Source organism: Chanodichthys erythropterus, chromosome 11 (genome assembly GCF_024489055.1).
Source record: "Chanodichthys erythropterus isolate Z2021 chromosome 11, ASM2448905v1, whole genome shotgun sequence".
Classification (NCBI taxonomy): domain Eukaryota; kingdom Metazoa; phylum Chordata; class Actinopteri; order Cypriniformes; family Xenocyprididae; genus Chanodichthys; species Chanodichthys erythropterus.
Window position 1 is genome coordinate 34,258,748 of NC_090231.1, and position 20,756 is coordinate 34,279,503.

At 35.8% G+C, this 20,756-nt stretch overlaps 1 protein-coding gene across 1 annotated transcript in view; it reads left to right on the top strand.

Moving 5' to 3' along the window:
- The window catches only part of adam10a (ADAM metallopeptidase domain 10a), a 77,573-nt gene that overhangs the window by 9,984 nt on the left and 46,833 nt on the right, over nucleotides 1-20,756 (top strand). The window contains exon 2 of the mRNA XM_067399528.1: nucleotides 11,116-11,266. Coding sequence (XP_067255629.1) covers nucleotides 11,116-11,266 — 151 coding nt within the window. The remainder of the gene's footprint in view (nucleotides 1-11,115; nucleotides 11,267-20,756) is intronic.

The following is a 20,756-nucleotide window of genomic DNA, read 5'->3' on the forward strand; positions in this document are numbered from 1 at the left end:
ATGTTAAATAAATGTATACATTGTAAATAAACCTACTGTATCTGAAAAAGAAGTTTATTTCATTTGTATCTCTATAGTATTTGTTGTATTCTTTGTAATTTGTAAATTTCCTTTTATATAACAATTATATATATTGGTAATTATGCCCTTTGAAGGTTATTGGACACTGAAATTTTTGTTCAAGTTCAAAAATTATTACTTTTTTATTTTTTCATCAGAGTAATAATAAAGAATCTGTCCTACATTCATTAGTCTCACTGTGTTGTGCTTGGAAAACTGCAACTACAAAAAAAGAGAGAGAAATTAATAAATGTACAGGCATAGGTATCGGCGAGTACTAGAAAAAAGTATTGGTACTCATACTTGTTCCTTAAAAAATGTTATCGGTGCATCCCTAGTCATATGTGTGGTTTCTCCACAGAGCCTTGCTTGTAATCTCTTATATGGTGTTGGCTGTAGGAACAGGAGTGTAAAGGTCACAAGAGGCTTTATGAACCCTGCCGCAGCATAATAAATCATGAGCCAAGCTGTTTCCACTTCCTGTAATTTTCTGTCCTGTGTTACCACCCAGTTCAACTTCATGCTTCAGTGTTTAGGGATATACAAAGTTAATTTAAGTGACATACTGATTGTATTTTTGATAGAATGTTTCATCCTGCATTCATCTTGTGTCCTCGATTAAATTTGTTCAGTCAGTAGTGTTGGTGGCAATATGAAATTCACACAAGCTGATGATGTTCTAAATACTTCACTTTTTTTAATGTATTGGCTGGGCTGAGAAATAGTTTTCGTGCCTCAGTCAGCATTGTGTTCAAGATTGGTGGACATTCAAAATGAAAACTTAAAGCTCTTAGTGTCCTTTCTATAGGTGCAAACAATGGAGCAAAAACTGGCTGTTTGTTTATTCTTTTTTTTTCAATCGAAAGACTTGAATAGTGATCTGAACAGACAGGTTTTCACTATTCACATTTTGTGTTGTTGAATGTTATAGAATTAGGAAATGAACATAGTCAGTCTTTTGTCTCAAACAGGTGCAAAGTGGGTCCTAATATTTTTTTTTTTTTTTTTTTTTTTCAAATGTTTTAGTGGAAAGTAAAAAAAAAAAAAATAATAATAAATAAATAATAAACATAATGAAGCAACTTTTTTTTTAAAGTCCCCCTGTAGTCAATAATTTTATCCCTTAAAACACATCTTTGATCACCAAAATTACATTTAAATGTTTTTCCTGTGATTTTTTTTTTTTCTTTTTTTTTTTTTTTCTCATGAATGTAACTCTACGCCCTTATTTAGTATACACGGATCTATGAATATGCTAATTAGCCCTGTCTCCACTCACTCGCACAAGCTCAGGGATCCACTTGGTCAACTTACTGAGGTAAACGCTGCACAATGGTATCGTTTTTACAATGTCGGAACAGCTGTGAATTAGCTGTTTGTTTGACTACGTTATCAAACAGCTAATAATGTGTTGCTAATGTTACACAAACCAAGTTATCTTTTGACATCTCGGTATCAGACAGCTGCCTTCTAACAATCAGTATCCTTACAAACGCTTTGAACAACTCAGAACATAAGTGGAGAAAGGCATATAGCTCATGAACATCGTAATATACATCATAAACCTGCTATATTGCTAAATCTACACGATTTTTCATATCAACAGAAAAATATACCGGGATAACCTGGCTTCTCTCAAGACTCCCCTGCTAGTTCACTGTTAATGATGTACTAAAGCCCTTCGGCAGGTTGACATGATTGGTTACAAAGTAGTTTGTGACGTCAGTAACACCAGCAATTTCAAACTGTGGGTTTGAGACTTTTTCACTGCAGTTTTAAGGAGAAAATACTCAGCAATGGTGTTGACAAATGAATGTGCACATGGTTCGACTTAAAGGGTTAGTTCACCTAAAAAATGAAAATATTGTCATTTATTACTCACCCTCATGTCATTCTACAGCTGTAAGACCTTCTTTCATCTTCCGAACAAAAATTAAGATATTGTTGACGAAATCCGATGGCTCAGTGAGGCCTCTATTGAGAGCAAAGCCATTCAAACTCTCAAGGTCCATAAAGGTACTAAAAACAAATTTGTAACGGTTCATGTGAGTTCAGTGGTTCTATCTTAATATTATAAAGCGAAAAGTATACTTTTTGTGCACCAAAGAAACAAAATAAAGACTTTTCAACTAGACATGTGCCGATATTCGGTTATGCAATATATCACGATAATGAATATGCAAAATATTTTTGTCGTGGGCTCTTCAAAATACCGTAATTAATAATTTATTACCAATTATTAAAATGTTTATAATGCATTTAAGAATACTTTCCCCATCAACCATATAAAATGCACAACACCGCTGTATTCTTCATCAAAGGGACAGGAGCACGGATGTAAACAAGCCCAACATGCGTGAGAAGCACATGGTGGAACGAGTGAAGGAGATGCACTGAATGAAAGTGCATGTTCACTCTCTGACAGAAGAAGGTGCTGATGAATCAGCAGAATGCAGCGGTTACCCCGGAAAAAAAAAAACTGCACTAGTGAAGTTTTTAAAATGAAAATCTCAATGTTGTTTATCACAGCACCTAATACTTAAAGACTTAATAGGATATTTATTTTCAAACTTAAACGTTTTTATATTTTAATCTGGACTACAAAATGCCCTAATGATTAGAAATGTTCTGATTATTTGTTATTGTTCAGTAAACCATACGGCTTCATTAGTTAACTTGTTAATTCATTATTACCAAACTGAAAATTAAAAATACATATAAAGCATTAATTATTCTTAGTTCTTTATAGCCCAATTCTTTTGCACTTTAATCTGTTTTAAAATTTTACTTGATACATTTTTTTGTGTATTGTATTTAAACATTCAGAATTTTTTTGTTATAAGAAAAAGAGTTGTTGAACCTGTTATTGTCACAGTCTGTTTATTTTCAGTTTCAGTTTATGGACTTTCTGTTTGCATTCAATGATCACATGTTCTGTTTCCCACCTTCATCATTAGTTTATCTGTGTCACCTGTGTCTCATTAATCATCCTTGTTATGTTTGCTATTTAGTTTCCCCCTGTTCACTCAGTCTTTGTCCGTTCACCACTAATGCAAGTTGTGTTGTATCTCTATGCCTGTTATCCTGTGGATTACGTCATTAAACTAGTATTTGGATTTATTCTCCTCGTCTGTGCTCCTTCCTGCAACCAACCGCAACAGTTGTACTATAACAACATTTTTTGCAACTTATTTTAATATTGTGATAATACCGTATACCATGATAAAAGCTTCAGCAATTAATCGCAACATGAAAATTTGATGCCGTCACATGCCTATTTTCAACTAAATCTATAACACTGCTTCGGAGCTTTACGAATCAAATCAGTGAATCGGAGCGCCAAAGTCATCTGATTTCAGCAGTTTAGCCGTTTGAAAGGAGATCCGAATCACTAATTCGAAACAAAAGATTCATAAAGCTCAGAAGCTTCATTAAGCAGTGTTTTGAAATTGGCCCATATAGATTTTGTTGAAAAAGTTGTTATTTTGTTTTTTTTTGGCACACAAAAAGTATTCTTGCTACTTTATTATATTAAGATAGAACAACTGAACTCACATTAACCGTTTCAAATGTTTTTAGTACCTTTTATGGATTTTGAGAGTTTCAGTGGCTTTGCTCAAAATAGAGGCCTCACTGAGCTATCGGATTTCATCAACAATATCTTGACAACAGAAGAACGAAAAGGAAAAAAAAACTTTGAGGGAGGAATGGTGATGATTCAAATGAATTTGGTCAACAGGCAAAATCTGAAAGAAGTGTAAATATGTTATGAAAGGTTGCCATATATCATGAAAAGAACCATAACTAGCATACCGAGGGCAACTTATCTTTTTCAGCTTCAAAAATTATAGTATCCAAAAGTCACTGTGAAATACCTGAGGCTTGCTTGACTTCCAAAGAAATAAAATTTGTTGTCTAGCCAGTTGTTTGTGAAACAACAAACAAAAGTTTTGGGCATTTCCCCAGCTTGATGTCAGATGAGAGCAGCTCAGTTTAACAAAACAGAGTTCAACGGATTTTAGATGTAGTGGCTGCTATAAAACGTGTTTAATCACAGGCTGTCAAAAGTAGTGTGACTATGGAATATATAACATCCAGTTGTTATTCACTTTTGTTTTCGACAACTAAACATTAGAATTTTTCCAGCATCAATAGTGTTCAGGCCGTGCGTTACTTCTGACAGCTCTGCGGTTATGTTTGTGTGGGAGTCTGGTGCTTTTGTCCTCACATGTGGGGTAATTTAGGCAGAAATGAGGCCGCTATTGTTTGTGCTTGTACAAAAGTGCCCAGTGTCCACCCTCCTTTCAGAGTCATGTCTTTCTCTCTGTGTCTGTGCATTTTTCACTTAGCCTGTTATATGTTGTCATCTATAAATTCTGTATGTTGAGGCCTATCCCGGGAATGCCTGTGCTCTTAATATAGTAATAAAATAACTCCTAATTATATGTATTTTGTCACTTCAGCAGAAGTGATCTATATGAAAACCTTGTGTTGTCAACCTAGATATTTTGTTTACATGCTTTACCCACTTCTCTGGTCTCCTCCTCCTCTAGAGCCTCTCATTTGAACAACCAGCCAATAATTAGACTAATTTTATTGATAAATTTAAAAATATTTAGTGCTGTATGTTTGTTTGTTTGTTTGTTGTTGTGTCCACCCACAAAGACAATGCAACATCAATACATACTAATACTCAGCTCATTTAACTCATTTTAACTAGTGTAAAAATTTTTAATGTATTGCTTCAGGTCTGCAGCTGAATAAATGGGGCAAAAAAAACACACTGATCCAAAGTGGACTGACTCACCTCTGCCTTAGCTAATAGAGCAAAATTGGCCCAAATGCTTCTGATGAAGCATCATTTCACTATCATTTCACCTTTATGCTTCTCTGCAAAGGTTCACTGGCTGACTCTAGTTTTAGGTTACAGGGCTAAGAATGAGCAAGCAATTTCTCATCTATTTTTTTTTTTTTTTAAGCAAAGTGCGAAGTTGCTATAGAAACAAGACCAAAATAAAGACAGTTGTCCATTAGTCCATAAATATAAACATCCTTGTCTCTCAAAACATGAAATGAAATTGTCATTAAAGTCGACCCTACACATTTAAAAAATTTGACCTAGTGTTCTCCTTAATTATTGTCTTGTGTACTCAACATATTGACTTATAAAGTTTGTGTGCTGTCTTCATAGACATTAAGTCATTATAGGTTGACAGTAACTTGAAAAACATTCAAGGGTCTCTTTGAGGATTCAGACTTCATCTGTCTGCAAACTAATGCGCTTTTTTACGCTTGGAGAGCTTGTGCCAATCACAAAGCTCTGAAGGAGCTCCACGCTGTTTAGTTGTAAGCATGTGACATGTCACTCAAATATCATGATTGGCTTGTGGTAAGAAATGTGGTAAAATAGGACAGAAGCTCAGTGATTCAGTTATTTACCAGTTTTAACAGCACAGTTTTTGATGCTGGTGTTTGAAATTTGGAAATTAAGCAGAAAGCAGTTACATTTGTGAAAGCAGATGTTGTACAATGACTGGAATGTAATCTGCCAATTGTGATACAGTGAGTTTCAAGTGTGAAAGTAACTAATTAAAAGGCAGCTAGTTCATGCTCTTCAATCTATAGAATTTACTCTCAAAGTTCAATTCTAAGTCCCAAGTGACTTTGGAAATAGATATAAAAAAATCAAATATCTTCATAAGCGAACTGTGTAACATTAATAATATTTAGCACTCCAAACAGGTCTATAACCATGCCAACCTACTAAACCGTGAAGGTAACCACTGACATGAAGTCATGTTATCAAACAGTTCAATGTTCTTATATTTTAACTTGTACAGTGCATTGAATGTAGAGCGCCAAAGAGTTTGCCTTGAGAGTGTGATAGATAGAGGAGAGTTGGGGAGGTGGAGCACTAATGTGTGTGGAATTGGAATGAGTGTTGAGCGTTCTGCTCCTCTAAGGCAGAGCTGCTCCTGATTTCTGCTCTCTCTCTCTCTCTCTCTCTCTCTCTCTCTCTCTCTCTCTCTCTCTCTCTCCAGAGCAAGATGAGAGGAGGATTTTATCACTGTTGTACCGGTGGACAAACAGTCTGTGCTGATACTCCCAGCCCATACACACACACTCACTCTCTGCCAATTGTGCAGTTTGTTTCTGTCCATGTTTTTTGATTTCTTTAATTACTGTTTTATCTCACAACCTGAGCATCTGTTAAGGATAAAACTAGAGGTCATGTTTTATGATTAAAGGGGCATCAGACAAAGCTACAAATCATCAGGTCAGGTGTTTCTGAACTTCTGTCAAATCTCATTTATTAGAAGTTGAACAGAAGCTGTTTGCTGAAGAAAGCTACCCTGTTGATTTATTTTAATTTGTTGTGTTCCATTGGAATGACACTGATTTTTTTATTTTTTTTTCTCAGATTAACACTTTGGTTGATGGCAGTCTGCCATGCAGAAATTATTGCTTCATCTTCCAAAATGTGTTAGCATTTTACCAATGTGAAGAAATTTTGGTAGTGTTGCATATTCATGTTTTGTTTTTCTGTGATGTTCATGTTTTTTGTAGTAGTTTATTGTTAAAGTAGAGATCACCGTAAAATGGCAATTCAGTAATTTACTTTCCTGCCCAGAGGAGAACTGGCCCACCAACTGAGCCTGTTTTTTTTTCTCCATTTTGATACCTGTTGGAGTTTGGGTTCCTTGATGCTGTCGCCTTTTGGCTTGCTTAATTGGGGACACTTGATATTCAACAATGTTTTTGATCTGTCTGCATTGACATCATTGTATGCGAACTGAACTGAGCTGGACGATGACACGGTTTTCTCCAGAGCCGATGTATAAACGAATTAACTAAATAACTATTGATTTTTACTAAGGAATGAATCAATACTGAATTTACATAAACTGGACAATGACACCATTTTCTTCTAGAGCTGCTGTGGAGTAGGGCTGGACGATTAAATGAAAAGTAATCGAAACCGAAATTCAGAACCTCTAACAGACGTAATTTTATTTGACGTTATTTTATTATGAAAGTTTTCATTTTTTAAAAATCCTGTTAATACTTCCCCCTTAAAAACATACTACCGCGTATGTAGCCACATGACTCTGCACCTTCCAGTCAGTGGCATAAAAGCAAAACACGGTGTTGAATGCCGGTTCAACACACAGTGATGGCGCATAAGCGGTGAGCCTTGCATCTTCACTAAACTTTGTCAGTTGTATTTGTTTTATGGTTTGGACATTCAAGCGATTAGACGATCGGATGTGTATTATTATATCGAGCTACCGTGCTTGCGCAGCTGCCTCGTGTCACGAACACTCATACAAACAGTAGCTGTGAAGATCGTGCGCGCAGAGAGGTACGCAGAAACTAGTTGTCAGCGCTGTCCAGTGATTTATCACAAAAGTAGCTTAGAAACTCAAAACTTATAGCATATATTTTTCTACTTTTGAAGGAACTATTTACAACCCACAGCTTCACAATTAATAGAGAGACAGTATGACTAATTTACACACGCAATCACTACTGGTACTGTACTAATTTATGTTTATCGGATTTACGAGCAGAAATCGGTAAGAAATGTTACAAACATAGATAAAATAATTGCTGATTAGTGAGCTGTTATGTCAGATCACTCTTTCAATAGGAAAAAATATCCCACCTTTAATAGTCAAGCATATTTATAGTACAAACCTTGTCAGTGAACTATGAGTGCAAAAAAAAAAAAAAAAAATAATAATCGTTCATTAATCGTAATTGAGGTTTTGATTTTAGGCCATAATCGTCCAGCCTTACTGTGGAGGAAAAATTATTTGCCAGTTATCACCATATAGCTGCTTTGACACAATCTGCATTGTAAAAAGCACTATATAAATAAAGGTGACTTGACTTAAATTGCCTTTGCCTAATGCCTTTCTTTCTTATGTGGAACACGAAAGGAGAACATTGAAGAATGTTAAATACAGAACGCGTTTTCCATTCCACTCCACTACTTTTCAATTGTTCTTCAGTGTAAACACACTAGATGGACATCTTTAACCATTGCGCTCATGTCTCGTGTCTCATGCATGACACGCTCTTCTAAAAATGCATCACTCAAGTTAAAAGTAGTTAAACTTTTAAAAAACCCGTCTCTAGACCTTGCGTTCCACTGACCCGAATCTCATGTTTTTAACAGCAAAAAAGCATTCTTCGAGAACGGCCTTAAATCTGCACTCACATTAGTGTAATTTATTCAAAATTTTGTGGGCAAAAAGGTCCATTGTCTATTGCCAATACTGATGAATGAAGCACAGCTCACACACAAGTTACTTTCAAAGCAAGCAGCTTTGGAATGTAATCTGTAAAGCGAGGCAAAATTACATGACCAACTTGAACCCGCTGCTAATTCTGCTTGGGGAAATCTTTCGCCCTCATGCAAAATTCCAGATTGCATGGTTTCGTGTTAAAATTGCTGGATTTTGTGGACAAAAAAATCACTAAATAATGGAAAATGTGACTGTACCTTAAGTGTACCTTGATATGTCCTTCATGCGCATTCAAAAGATTTGACTAAGAAAGCCATATTGGGTTTGAAACAACATGAGGCTTTGTATACAATACCAGGATTTTTATTTTTAGTTGTACTTCCCCTTAACTTGAAGCCTTGGGCAGATTTAGTCTCTTTTTAGAGGTATAATAAATATGAAAGCATTTTGTGAACTCTCTGCATTTTCAGTGTGCTCTGGAAAACTGTTGAAAGCATTTGAGACACCCTTGATGGAAAAAAATAAAATGTTTCTTAATAGAACATGCAAAATTACAGAGCTCTGAGCCAACTCTTGAACACTGAATGTCACAGGCTAATTACTGTTTTTGCTGTACAGAGGCATAAATCGGCTCAGGCAGTCTCCAGACATGACCTGTCTGCACTGATGGCCCTCTTGCACAATCGTAATTCTTTTCTCAAAGTAAATAGGAACCCTTCCATTCAAGCCAGTTTGGTGCTTAAAGCTTATTGTCATAGCAGATATGGCTGGAGCCCAGGGGAGGTAGAGTTTGATTCAAAACAGGAAAGGTTGGTTCTCTGAGGGTTGTGTTAACTGATGGAAAGCCAGTGTCACAGTTCTTTCTCTGAAAACACATCAACCAGAGGTTGTTGGGTCTTATTAGTAATATTATCTCATTGGCTGATTAGCTATACATTGTCAGATTACATTGCTATGTCCAGTATATAACTGTCATCATCATGTCAAGATGCTGTAGGTAATTTAATTGTGCAAGTGATGTTGGAGCAGATACTATAGTGTCGTGACGGAGTAAATGCTCCCTGCTAAGGTCAGGCTATTCTTAGCATAAATGCTACTGTGCCAGGAAGTCACTTTTTGAGTCTGAGGAAGGATGGGAGGAAAACAATGAATACTGTACTTTCCTACAATAGAAGTGAATCATATAATTGAACTAATGTACATGTGACATTTAGTTATTTTTTTGCTCTGCCTCTGATTTCTGTTCTTATTATTATTTATGACATAAGGCCCACTTTACACACAAGCCACAAAATTTAGTGTCCATATACACATTGCAGTGTTCATACTGCTTATGTTTTGCTGTGCGTTTTATGAAATACAAATCTTATTTACATTTTAAACGTCTAATTGAAATTGTATTATTTATACATTCATACTTTTTTATTTTAAAATTATTTTAAAATATGATTTATTATACATTTTTCATACAAATAAATGTTTATTTCTGTACCAATTTATTTATTTTTTAACAAAGAAAATTTGCAAAAACAGACTTATACAGTTATTATAATCATACATGACTCTCCAAAGCAGAAATAAATTCGCAACCACTTTTGCTGGACAATAACATTTATGGCCAGATATTACTGACTGGTTTGTAGTTTATCATTTTGTTTCAAGTTTGGCCAGTTCCCAGAGCTGCACAATTCTGGACAAATTGAGAATCACGTTTTGTTTTGTTTTTGTTTTTTTCTTTTTAAACAGAGATCCCACGATTCTGAATAGACAACTAAACAAAATAACATGTAATTTACTAGAAGTTCTGATACAGTATTAATTGCTACAGTCTATTTAAAACGTTTAATTTAATTTGAATGACTTATGAATGATTCAATGACTCACTCATGAAGACTTCACGTTTCATTACTAGATTTTTGAACAGTCTCTTCAATGAATGATTCTATGACGAATAATTTTTTAAGTCACTTGTCAGCACCTACTGGTGTAATGATATAATTGATACAATCGTTACTTAAAGCGTGAAGTTATGTGCAAAAGGTGATTTACTCTATTTACCATAGACATCAGTGTTTATATCCATACTATAAACTTTTATTCCAGTACTTCTGTGATAATTTTGAATTAGTGTAAAACAGAAATAATGATACTGTGTGGTTGAAAAGTGTTTGTGTATCATTTTCATACATGACAACTGCTATCTCTGGCTCAGTGGCAGCTCAAACACAGATTTGAATGATCGTACTTGTCAAAGGTTTAATAGACATGGTCGAATCATTGTTATTTAGGAATAAGATGGGTGCTTGAATTGAGATTGCGATCTTTTAACAATTAATCGTGCAGCTCTAATTACCAGTAATGCTTTTATAATGTATCGCTGTTATTTAAAGGATAAATTAAGTGCAAACTGAAAATCGCCCCTTTTTTTTGTCTTTGGGCCCTACATGGTACCTCTCTATGACGTGGTGCCTTTGGGCACGTGCTCTGTCAGCCATCTGCATAAAACAGCCTTGATAGAGCCGTAGATGTATTACGCAGCAGAAACTCTGTTTGAAAGTTCAGTACCCTGCTGTTGCTGCTATAATACTAATTTGCTTACATGCTGCAGACGCAGAATGTGTGAAACGGGCCTAAGCCTTGTAATTTACAGAAAATGAGTCATCATGTAATTCCAACCGTCACAGAGGTTTAGTCCTGCTCTGTCACCACAGTTTGCCTGTTAACCTTCTGCACAAAGTCTGATCACAATCTGTCCCTGATTTTCATTTTTCTTTCTCTCTCCTTCCCTTCTTTTATTCCATAGGTCAATATGAGAAATCCCTGAGCAAGTACATTCGACATTACGAAGGCCTGACCTACGACACGGACGTCTTGCACAGCAAGCATCAGAGGGCTAAGAGAGCTCTTTCTCACGAGGACCAGATCCTCCGCCTGGACTTCCACGCTCACGGCAGGTCAGCCAAGCTTGTCTTTCTCTTCCTTCTCATCTGTTTTTCTGGAAAACTGAATGCTCTGGTTTAATACTCATCCAGTCTTTTTTTCTTTTGGACTGACCCTTGATCGTTCTACCTGAGATTACATTTTTTCACAGAGCATTACAGACCCCTCGGTGATTCAACGCTCCAGGCAATGTGGAAACAAATTGATTAGGCTTAGATCTTTGGGGTCTGGCGAAGACAGCCCGCTGACAAAAAGCTTCCCATTTCTGTGGTGTGAGAACATGTCTTTATGCATCGCTCTGTTCTCGGATTGTGCGAATGGTGCCACATAATTACACCTGAGGCAGTGTAGAAATATGCCCAGTCAGCATTTACACAGGATGGGATTTGCATCGTTTTGATGCCAGGTTTTGTCTTGCCGTGATAGGCACCGTCTTCCCTTACAGGTTTATGAAATAATATCTCACTAGTAAATTAACAGCTTATAGCTCACTGTAGTAAGTTTAATACAGCTGCCAGTGTTTCCCTCTACGCTCCCCTCTATATTTAGTCTACAGATTTCATCTGACACAAACTATTTATGTAGTCTTTATTTTTGTACAGGCATTCATTTTTCGGTCTCTGATGGAGACTGATGAAATTGCATGAAAGAAATATTGCAGATTCAATACAAGTTAACCTCTGCAGCATCTGTAGTGTGATGTCGATTACCACAGAATATAATAACTCGTTCCTCAGGTTGAATAAAAATGATTAAACATGTACAGTCTTTCTACATGAAAGCCTTTGGTGTATATTTATCGTAGCATTTAAAAAGCAGAACTGTAAAGCTTGTATTTTTGTTAACGCACACATATGAATTATTCATTTAAAAAATAAGTTGATCTGTACAGTTTCTTAAAGTCCAAAGGGTTGCTCATACTGAAAGCAATTTGCAGCAGCAAAGCGACAAGATATTATTAATTTTTTAAAAAGAGTTGCGTTTTTCATTGACACAAGCAAGAGACCATTGGCAAAGAAAGTAGAGCTCAACTAAATGCAAATGAGCAATGAAACATTAATTTTGACATTTATTTATGGTGTTTTAAACGTGCCCCCATAGGCTTCCATTGTAAGTACATTATATTACTGTGAACCTTTTTCTTTGTTTTTATAAACCAAGGCATGCATCAAAATTATTTCTTTTGTAACAACATTCTACAAATGACTTTTTAACAGAGCTTTAGTAGATTAATTTAACCAGAATTTCACTGAATACTTTCGACTTTAAGTCTTTTGAGAACCGTTAATGACATCCAAGCCCATCTCAGTATATTAACAAACGAATGAAAAGCCTAGTTTTATTAGCCTTTGCTTTTGGTAAAAGTCTTTGATGCCACTAGGGTTGTAACGGTATGAAATTTTCACAGTATGATAACTGTAATATCACAGTTTTATGGTATACTGTATTAAACAATCATTTATTATGATTATTATTATCATCAGTTACAATGACCATTTAATGAATGAAAACAGTTTTTTCGGTTGAATAAACATTTTTTTAAGTTTCATTTATTCAAATGTCAATAATTAAAATGCATGTCTAATAAATACATTTTGTAACTGATTATGAATTAGATTTTAATTTTTATCATTCATAATTTATCATTTTTAAGAACAATAGAGAGTCCTATAAAATGTATTTTATTCAGAATTCAGATTTGTCTTAATTTTTCTGGATTCTTTTTTATGATTTTAATATAAATATATTATCAAAAACTGTGGTAATCAACTGAACGCATAACTTTAACAGTTTAATGTTTTAAAACGTAATATTTGTAAACTCTTATCCTTTTATGTTTTATCAATGTGCCACACAACAGAGGTTAATTTATATTATATTCCTTAAATAATGTTTAAATAAATTGTATTCATTATAATTTTTTTCAGAAGTACAATCTCTTATACAATAGTAATATATTTCTGTAATAATTTAAGTTACACTAAACCTACACTAGACCTTTGAGTTTCAGAGTGTATTTGACGATGGTTTTTCTCAAATAAAATGATGAAACGCTCATTAAACGTTCTCTCAGAGCAGCTCTGTAGAGGTTTGTGTTCATGCCCTGAACATGTCCTGAAAACACCATGAGCGTCACGCAAACTCTACTATATAGTAGATGACACTGAGACATGCAGAACAAGCAGATTATATATTTATATAGCAATCTTTTGCACTCATATATTCACAGACACTAGACGATATTGCAATTTGATTTATTGTACAGCTCTACTTTCGATTAATTTATCCATCCATCAAAGTGTGTGTTTTAAGTGACATCTGCATTATACTGTAAAGTCCATTTTCATAACTGGATTCCATCTGCATCACGGAAATCATATGGCCTTAAATTATAGACAGGATATACCTTTGTCTGCATGGAGGGCTGGTGTTCTTGAATTTAGGCAAACATGTTTGATGTATTTTCTCCTTTTGCATCCACTTTGCATCCACAGTTTGATATCTATCCTGGAGGGCAACCACGCGTTTGTTTTTTCAATATCCAAAGTATTCCCATACTGCAAATTTTATCTTCTTTTTTGGAGTGGGATAGAGATAATAGCTTCTGTCTCTTACATTTTTTTTGTGCTGTACATGTGTGGGTGGAGCAAGTTGAGATTCTAAGCAGTCAAGTGGAAAGAAGTTGCGTGTACAATAGGGGTGTAACGGTTTGGTTTTTATCACTGTCTCGAGTTTGGTATATGTGCTATGTTCAGGGAAATAAGGGCTACTGTCAAATAAAAATAAAGAAAATAAGAACAAATAATAAAACTACAAGCAACAACACTAATAAATACAATAGACAGGGTTCTTATGCAGTTTGGAAAAGTATGGAATTTGATTCCAGGTCTAGATAAGTATGTAAAAAAGAAAACTGAACATGGAAAAATATTTGTGTTTCCAGACTATTGCCCCTATTCAGTTTTCTAAAAGATAAAATTAACAATGTCTAAAAGAAAATTAAAATATTTACAGATGACTGAACTTCATACCAAATATAATGCTGGAAATAATGCTGTATGAACCACTTATATTAAATATGGTTTGAAAAATCTAGAGGGGTTTGAAAATTTGAGTCTGGAAAAGTATGGAATTTTGAAATGGAAAATGCATAGGAACCCTGAATAGAGCAAAGATACAAATAAAATAAACCGCAGTTTCAGGTACAGAATTTGAATAAAGTAATCAAGTGTAAAACAACATTGAATATTTTCACTGTATAAATTAAAGATTAATCATTATTAACGTTACAAAAACTATTCAGTCAAGAGTGATTTCCTTGTCTTTTGTTGTTTGATTAACACAACATATCAGGAATATTAGGCTGCTTTCACTTTAATACATAATGAACGAATCCAGATAGCAATGTGTGCTGTTCAGGTCTCACCTGCGCTCGTGCATTATCAACACCCGGGTAATGATGGTGTAAATGAATGCTCATATTAGAGCATGCATCTCTTGTGTTACAAAGTTTAGGGGAAGACAGAATGCATATACATCGACAGAAACATACATTAGCCTAACTCTGTCTCTCTGTTTTACACGTTTTCAACAAACCATATTATAGATGCGTATGCTTTGTCAGATTTGAGTTAAACCGTGTTGCAAGTGCATGCTGAAACGTGGGTGGATATACCGTTCAATACGTTCTATACGATTTTTTATTTATTTTTTAACCGAGAACCATTACACACCTAGATTCTCCATTTGTTTTTTGTTTTTTTTCAATACCAGGATACCGCTACAACCCTAGAGACCACTGCACAAAACTGTTTTGCCTTCTTTTATCTTAACCTTCCTTATGTCAGCAGTAGTGCTCCTTTCTGAACCTTTTATATATAAACAAGAGCCAAAGGACTAGGAGATCTGAGCCTGCATAATCTTTCCTACAAAGAGACCGATCGACCGTGTATTCCTGTGAGCGAGTGCTGAAAGCTTGACAAGTCCCCTCATCTTGAGCATTTGGTTTTTACTTGTTCTGCGTGGTGATCTTTTCTGTTCTTTGGAAACATTTATCAGGATAAGACAGTAGACCAAAAAGTACTGTTCAAGTGCAGATTACTGTACTGCCTGTATGCTTCCTTACTCATGTACACACGTGCACAAGCACCATTCTATTCCTTTGTGGCGTGACAAATGAACACACCAAAACTCGCACACAAGTCCACATAACCATCTGTTTCCTTCCGGCCTGCATGTATGTGAATGTGTTATTGGCCTAAAAAAAATACATTCATTTAACAATTCAATAACAAGTGTTCATTTATTTTCACTTTCTCTCTCTCTCTCTCTCTCTGTGTGTGTGTTTCTTCACATGAAATGAGACTAAAGGAAGACAACAGCTTACAAAGGAAGTGCTGTTATCACTGAGGGAGTATGCCACTTTTTCTGAGGCCCACAATGACTATTTAATATAGCATCTGTTGATGCTATATTAAATAGTCGTTGTTAGCCTCAGAAAAAGTGGATGGTGCTAAATACAAGCGAATACAGGGTCCAAACTTTGTGCAATCCAATTACTCAAATCACATTCAGTGCTTGTCAGCAATACATGTGACTACATCATATATATATAGTGCAAAGACTCATCTGAGACATGTAAGTACCAGGTGTTTTAAACGGCTATCTGTCTCGTCTGGATTACCCTAGATGGACATTAATACCAGGTGTAAAGGGCCCTTGTTTGCATGAGCTCAGAGGGCTCCTTTCTCCCTTCAGACTTCAAAGGTCTCTTTTGAAGCCATTGTACTTTAACATGATGAAGGTCATCTATTGTGAAGGGGGTTCTGGGAAGCGAAAGTTTGAGTCAAGTTGAGGTTTAGGAACTCTAGAGTGTGGCACAGCATATGAAGTGGCCATTTGTCACATGTGATAGAGTGTTTTTCTTTATATACATTATTCATGAATCAGCCTCATTATGTTTTGATGCTAAATTTAATTATGTAATGAAGTGAAATTGGTTATTGAATGACTGCATATATACTCACTTGTCTGTAAGTGCTACCTGAGAAAGTCTGATAACTTAAAGTGAAAGGAAAATGGACTTAATAATAATTTGAAGATGTTTTATCACTCTTCTAAGAAGATTCATCATCCGAGGGTGGAGACTCTCTGGGATTGATTAAACCTTGCTAATGAGTGGACAGAAGTCATTAAATGTAAATAAGTTGCCATTAGATCAGTTGCCTTCATTTCACCAGACATATTAATATTCTAGTGTACTGCTCGTTTATTGGTTTCTGAAAACAATCAGATTAGCCAAACTATTTCAGGGATGCACCAATATTAAAAGTCTGGCTGATACTATTAAACTGCGGATATTAAAATTCTGTACTGTTCTGTCTAAACCAACAAAAATAAAACCCTGTAAATTGTTTCTAAGCTTGAATCTAAGCATTATAATATACTCTTTTAAAATGTATATTTTTCAAGGTTACATTTAGCCATGTTATTAAATTATTACTGTTTTTAAGTGATAATTGTAATCTGAAATTATGAATTGGGCAACTGTTGAAGCAGTACAACTGTTTTCAACATTGATGATAATGATGATAATAATAATAAAGCACCAAAATAGCATATTAGAATGATTTTTGAAGGATAATTTGGAACTGAAGACTGGAGTAATGATGGCTGCTGATAATTCAACTTTGCCATCACAGAAATAAATTACATTTTAAACTATATTAAATAAAAAGTTATTGTATTATTTCATAATACAGTTTTTACTTTATTTTTGATCCAATGAATGCAGACTTGGTGAGCACAGGAGACTTATTTCAAAAACATCTTTCAAAAAATCTTACTGACCCCAAACTATTAAATGGTAGTGTACATAATGTATCAACCAATACCAATAGCCAGTATGATATTGATATATCGTGGATCCCTAAATTATTTATAATGATATACAGGGCAGGTGATATACACAACTTAGTAATGCACAGTCCAGTTTTCTGCAGAGTTCTGTGCACACAAATTCCCGCTAGACCCAAGTATAAAACAACATCAGCAAGTGCTTTTGTGTGTATCTAACGAGGGTTTGCTCTGTAGGTACTTTTCTATCTCGCCCAAACTGTCCTCAGTCCCATCTCTTGATGAAAAGATCTAGTGTGCTTTGTTTGACTGCTGGATAGTTTGCATATGAGAAGGCTTGGTGTTCTCAGTCATCACTGAATGCTGTTTTGTTTTATTCCTGACATTAACTCAACTGTATGTTCAGACACATGTGGGGTGTGGTTGTGTGCCTTAAAACAGTTGTCCATGGCTAAAAGCAGTGTATTGTCTGGGGAAAAAAAAAAAGAAAAAAAAAAGCAGTGCAGCAAATGAATACATGTGTGTTTAGTGCTGGTGCATTTGGTGTGTTTTGCCTTCTGGGATTAGCGGTTTAAGCCGCAGTGGAGCATCAGAATGAGCCCTGGAGCTAATCTCTCCAAGGTGAGTCCACAGCCGTACTCACTTCCCTCTGCAGAAGCAGAGAAGCTTACAAGTGAATGAATATTTAACAATGCAGGACATTCTTTGGGGGCCACACATCACCATATGACTTGAGCCTAGTCAGTGTGAGTCTTGTGACTTAATACTGATATGCACATCTCGTACCAGATCAGTCTGCACCTTTTATCACTTCTGTCACTAAAAAAGGGAGGTAATCTCTGTAATGCTCCTGCAATGTTCCTGGTTCTTGCAAACATGGCATGAAATTATGTCAAAATTATAGTGAGCAGTGTATTAACAGTCACTTTCCAACCAAGGTGACTTGGAGAACATCACCTATAGCACAGTCCATCTGGAGCAATGCAGACTCAAGTGTCTAGCTCAAGGGCATAATGGCGATAGGATCCCAGTTTTTTTATCTCTCATGAATGAGGGTTTGGATTGCAACCTTACAATGAGGTATCACAGCTGCCCATAACCTCCCCAAGCCCTTTAGGTATTGGAGAGGTTTTAGAAGACAAAAATCACAAGCTGTCAGTGACTAAACAAAGTCTCCAACTAAACAAAGCTGAACTGAGAGCTTGTGATTTAACCACTAGGGAAGTAACTGTATACATCAGCGTCAAAATAGCAGGAAGGTAGAGGAGGATTGTTTGTCATTTGTTTGTGTTGACTGTTTTCAGCGTTTCAGCTCACATCAGTCTGATCCTATGGGAATTCTTCTGTGATTTGCTGTTTTGGGTTGTTTGGTTCTATGAACAGTGATTACTTTGATTTCTTTTCTTTATTATTGTTATTAAAATACAAATTACACAAGTGTTTTTAAGTCAGTAGCTTTGTAATAGTTATGCAGAATATGTCAGTACTGTGTATTGTAGATAATCAGTTATAGGTTATACCAGGAGTGTCGAAACTCGGTCCTGGAGGGCCACTTTCCTGCAGAGTTTAGCTCCTACTTGCCTCAACACACCTGCCTGGAAATTCTAGTATGCCTAGTAAGACCTTGATTAGCTGATTCAGTTGTGTTTCATTGGGGTTGAAGCTAATCTCTGCAGGACAGTGGCCCTCTAGGAGCAGGATTGGACACTCCTGGGTTATACAGTATTTGTTTTATTTATCATAGCATCAGTCCATATTGGATATAGATTGGTCAATTTTATTTATTTATTTGGCCTTTATTCAGACTGGACTGTAAAAGTCAAACGTTGAAGAGAATCCTCACTCTCATTGGCTACCAGCTCTGTAGATATGCTAGTAGTGTAGCGTAGAGTAGTTTAGAGATGCAAAGAGGGAAAATTAGATATTGGAACACACTTATTATCATGCTTTTCCAGCAGAGACCATGTGAGAAATCAGTACCTGTACAGTCGAAGAAGTAGGAATCAAGGAACCAAGTTGCTTCTTTTTTGATGGACAAGTAAGGAAATTAATTATTGTGTAGGCTGCTCTCTGAAACTCACTAGTGTCAGTGTAATTTACATAAAACTCGAAGACGATCATGTTGATAGATGGCATTGCAAAGTCTAACACCCTTATGGTATCGAAAATACATGAAAAATTGTGGTGTTAACTCTACTTGAAAAACTACTCAATGACCCTTTTGAAGTTTTTATTTTTATTATTATTAATTTAATAACACTGCTAAATGTAATCTTGTCAAAATGAATATCTACTTTTCATTGTGTACATTTTAAATGGCTCCAACACATTATAATGGCTGATTTTACTTTGCTTTTTTTTTTATTTGGCAAACTTTTGGTTATTGACTGTAAAATTAAAATAAATATTGGCTTATTGGTATTTGCCAGAATTGTAATATCTAAACTGCATTAGGTGCATATGGTTTTACGTAATGTTTCAGTATAATATAATATACTACAACTTACCTAATTTTAGTGTTTTTGGTGAATATAGGTTCTGAAAATAAATTCCAACATTCTCAAAAGGGGAAGGTGGTATAACAGAAAATGATTTAGACTTTGCTATGTAGACAGTGAGGGTGTTAAGAGATTATAAACCAGCTCAATGTATATATTACCCTGGAATTTATTGATTACACAGCCATGATCAGTGTGAAATTCCCTCTCCTTCCTCTCCACCGATTGCATAAATATACCAGTCAGCAGGCACAGGGTGAAACAGCACATTAAATAATTGTCTGGGCCCTATTTTAACGATCTGAAACGCAAGTGTCAAAGCGCAAAGCGCAAGTAACTTTGTGGGCGGGTCTCGGCGCTGTTGCTATTTTCCCGGCGGGATAAATGGCTCTTGCGCCCGGCGCAAATCTAAAATGGGTTGGTCTGAAGTAGCTTCATTATTCATAGGTGTGGTTTGGGCGTAACGTGAAATAAACCAATCAGAGCGTCATCCAACATTCCCTTTAAAAGCAGGTGCGCAAGTTCCATTATGGATTGCTATTATTATGGCGTATTTACCAGGCGCACGCCAGGAGCGGTTCACAGCCGAGGAGACTGATGTTCTTGTAAGAGCAGTGAAAGACAGAGAAGTTGTGTTGTATGGGGATGGGAGAAACCCACCCAAAATAGCGTCGGTTAAACAGGTTTTTTCACATCTTCGTGGCACACCACAATGATTTCCGTCATCTCATGTGTTAATATTTTTTTAGTGTAACAATTTATGATTTGCAAAAATAACTGTTGCATCTGTGTAGATTACATGAGCAAAGTGTATGCGCGTTGTGCACGCTATACATTATGATCAAGCATGCGCCCTTAAAATAGCATAATGAACAACGCGCAACGCGCCACTGACTTTAGACTAGGTTTTTTCTGGTCAGTGGCGCAAGTGTTTAATGGAACAGCAAAATAGCACCAGGGATTGTTTGTGCCGGAACACGCCTCCTTTTTTGCGCTGAACCGCCCAGGGAGCGCAAGTTCATTCACTAGTTTAGCGACGTGCTTCTGTGGAGGGAAAAGCGCGCTTTGCGCAGTTGCAAAATAGGAATGACACATGCGTCGGTGTACAAAGTCAATTGCGCTGGGTGCAAGATAGGGCCCTATGTGTGTT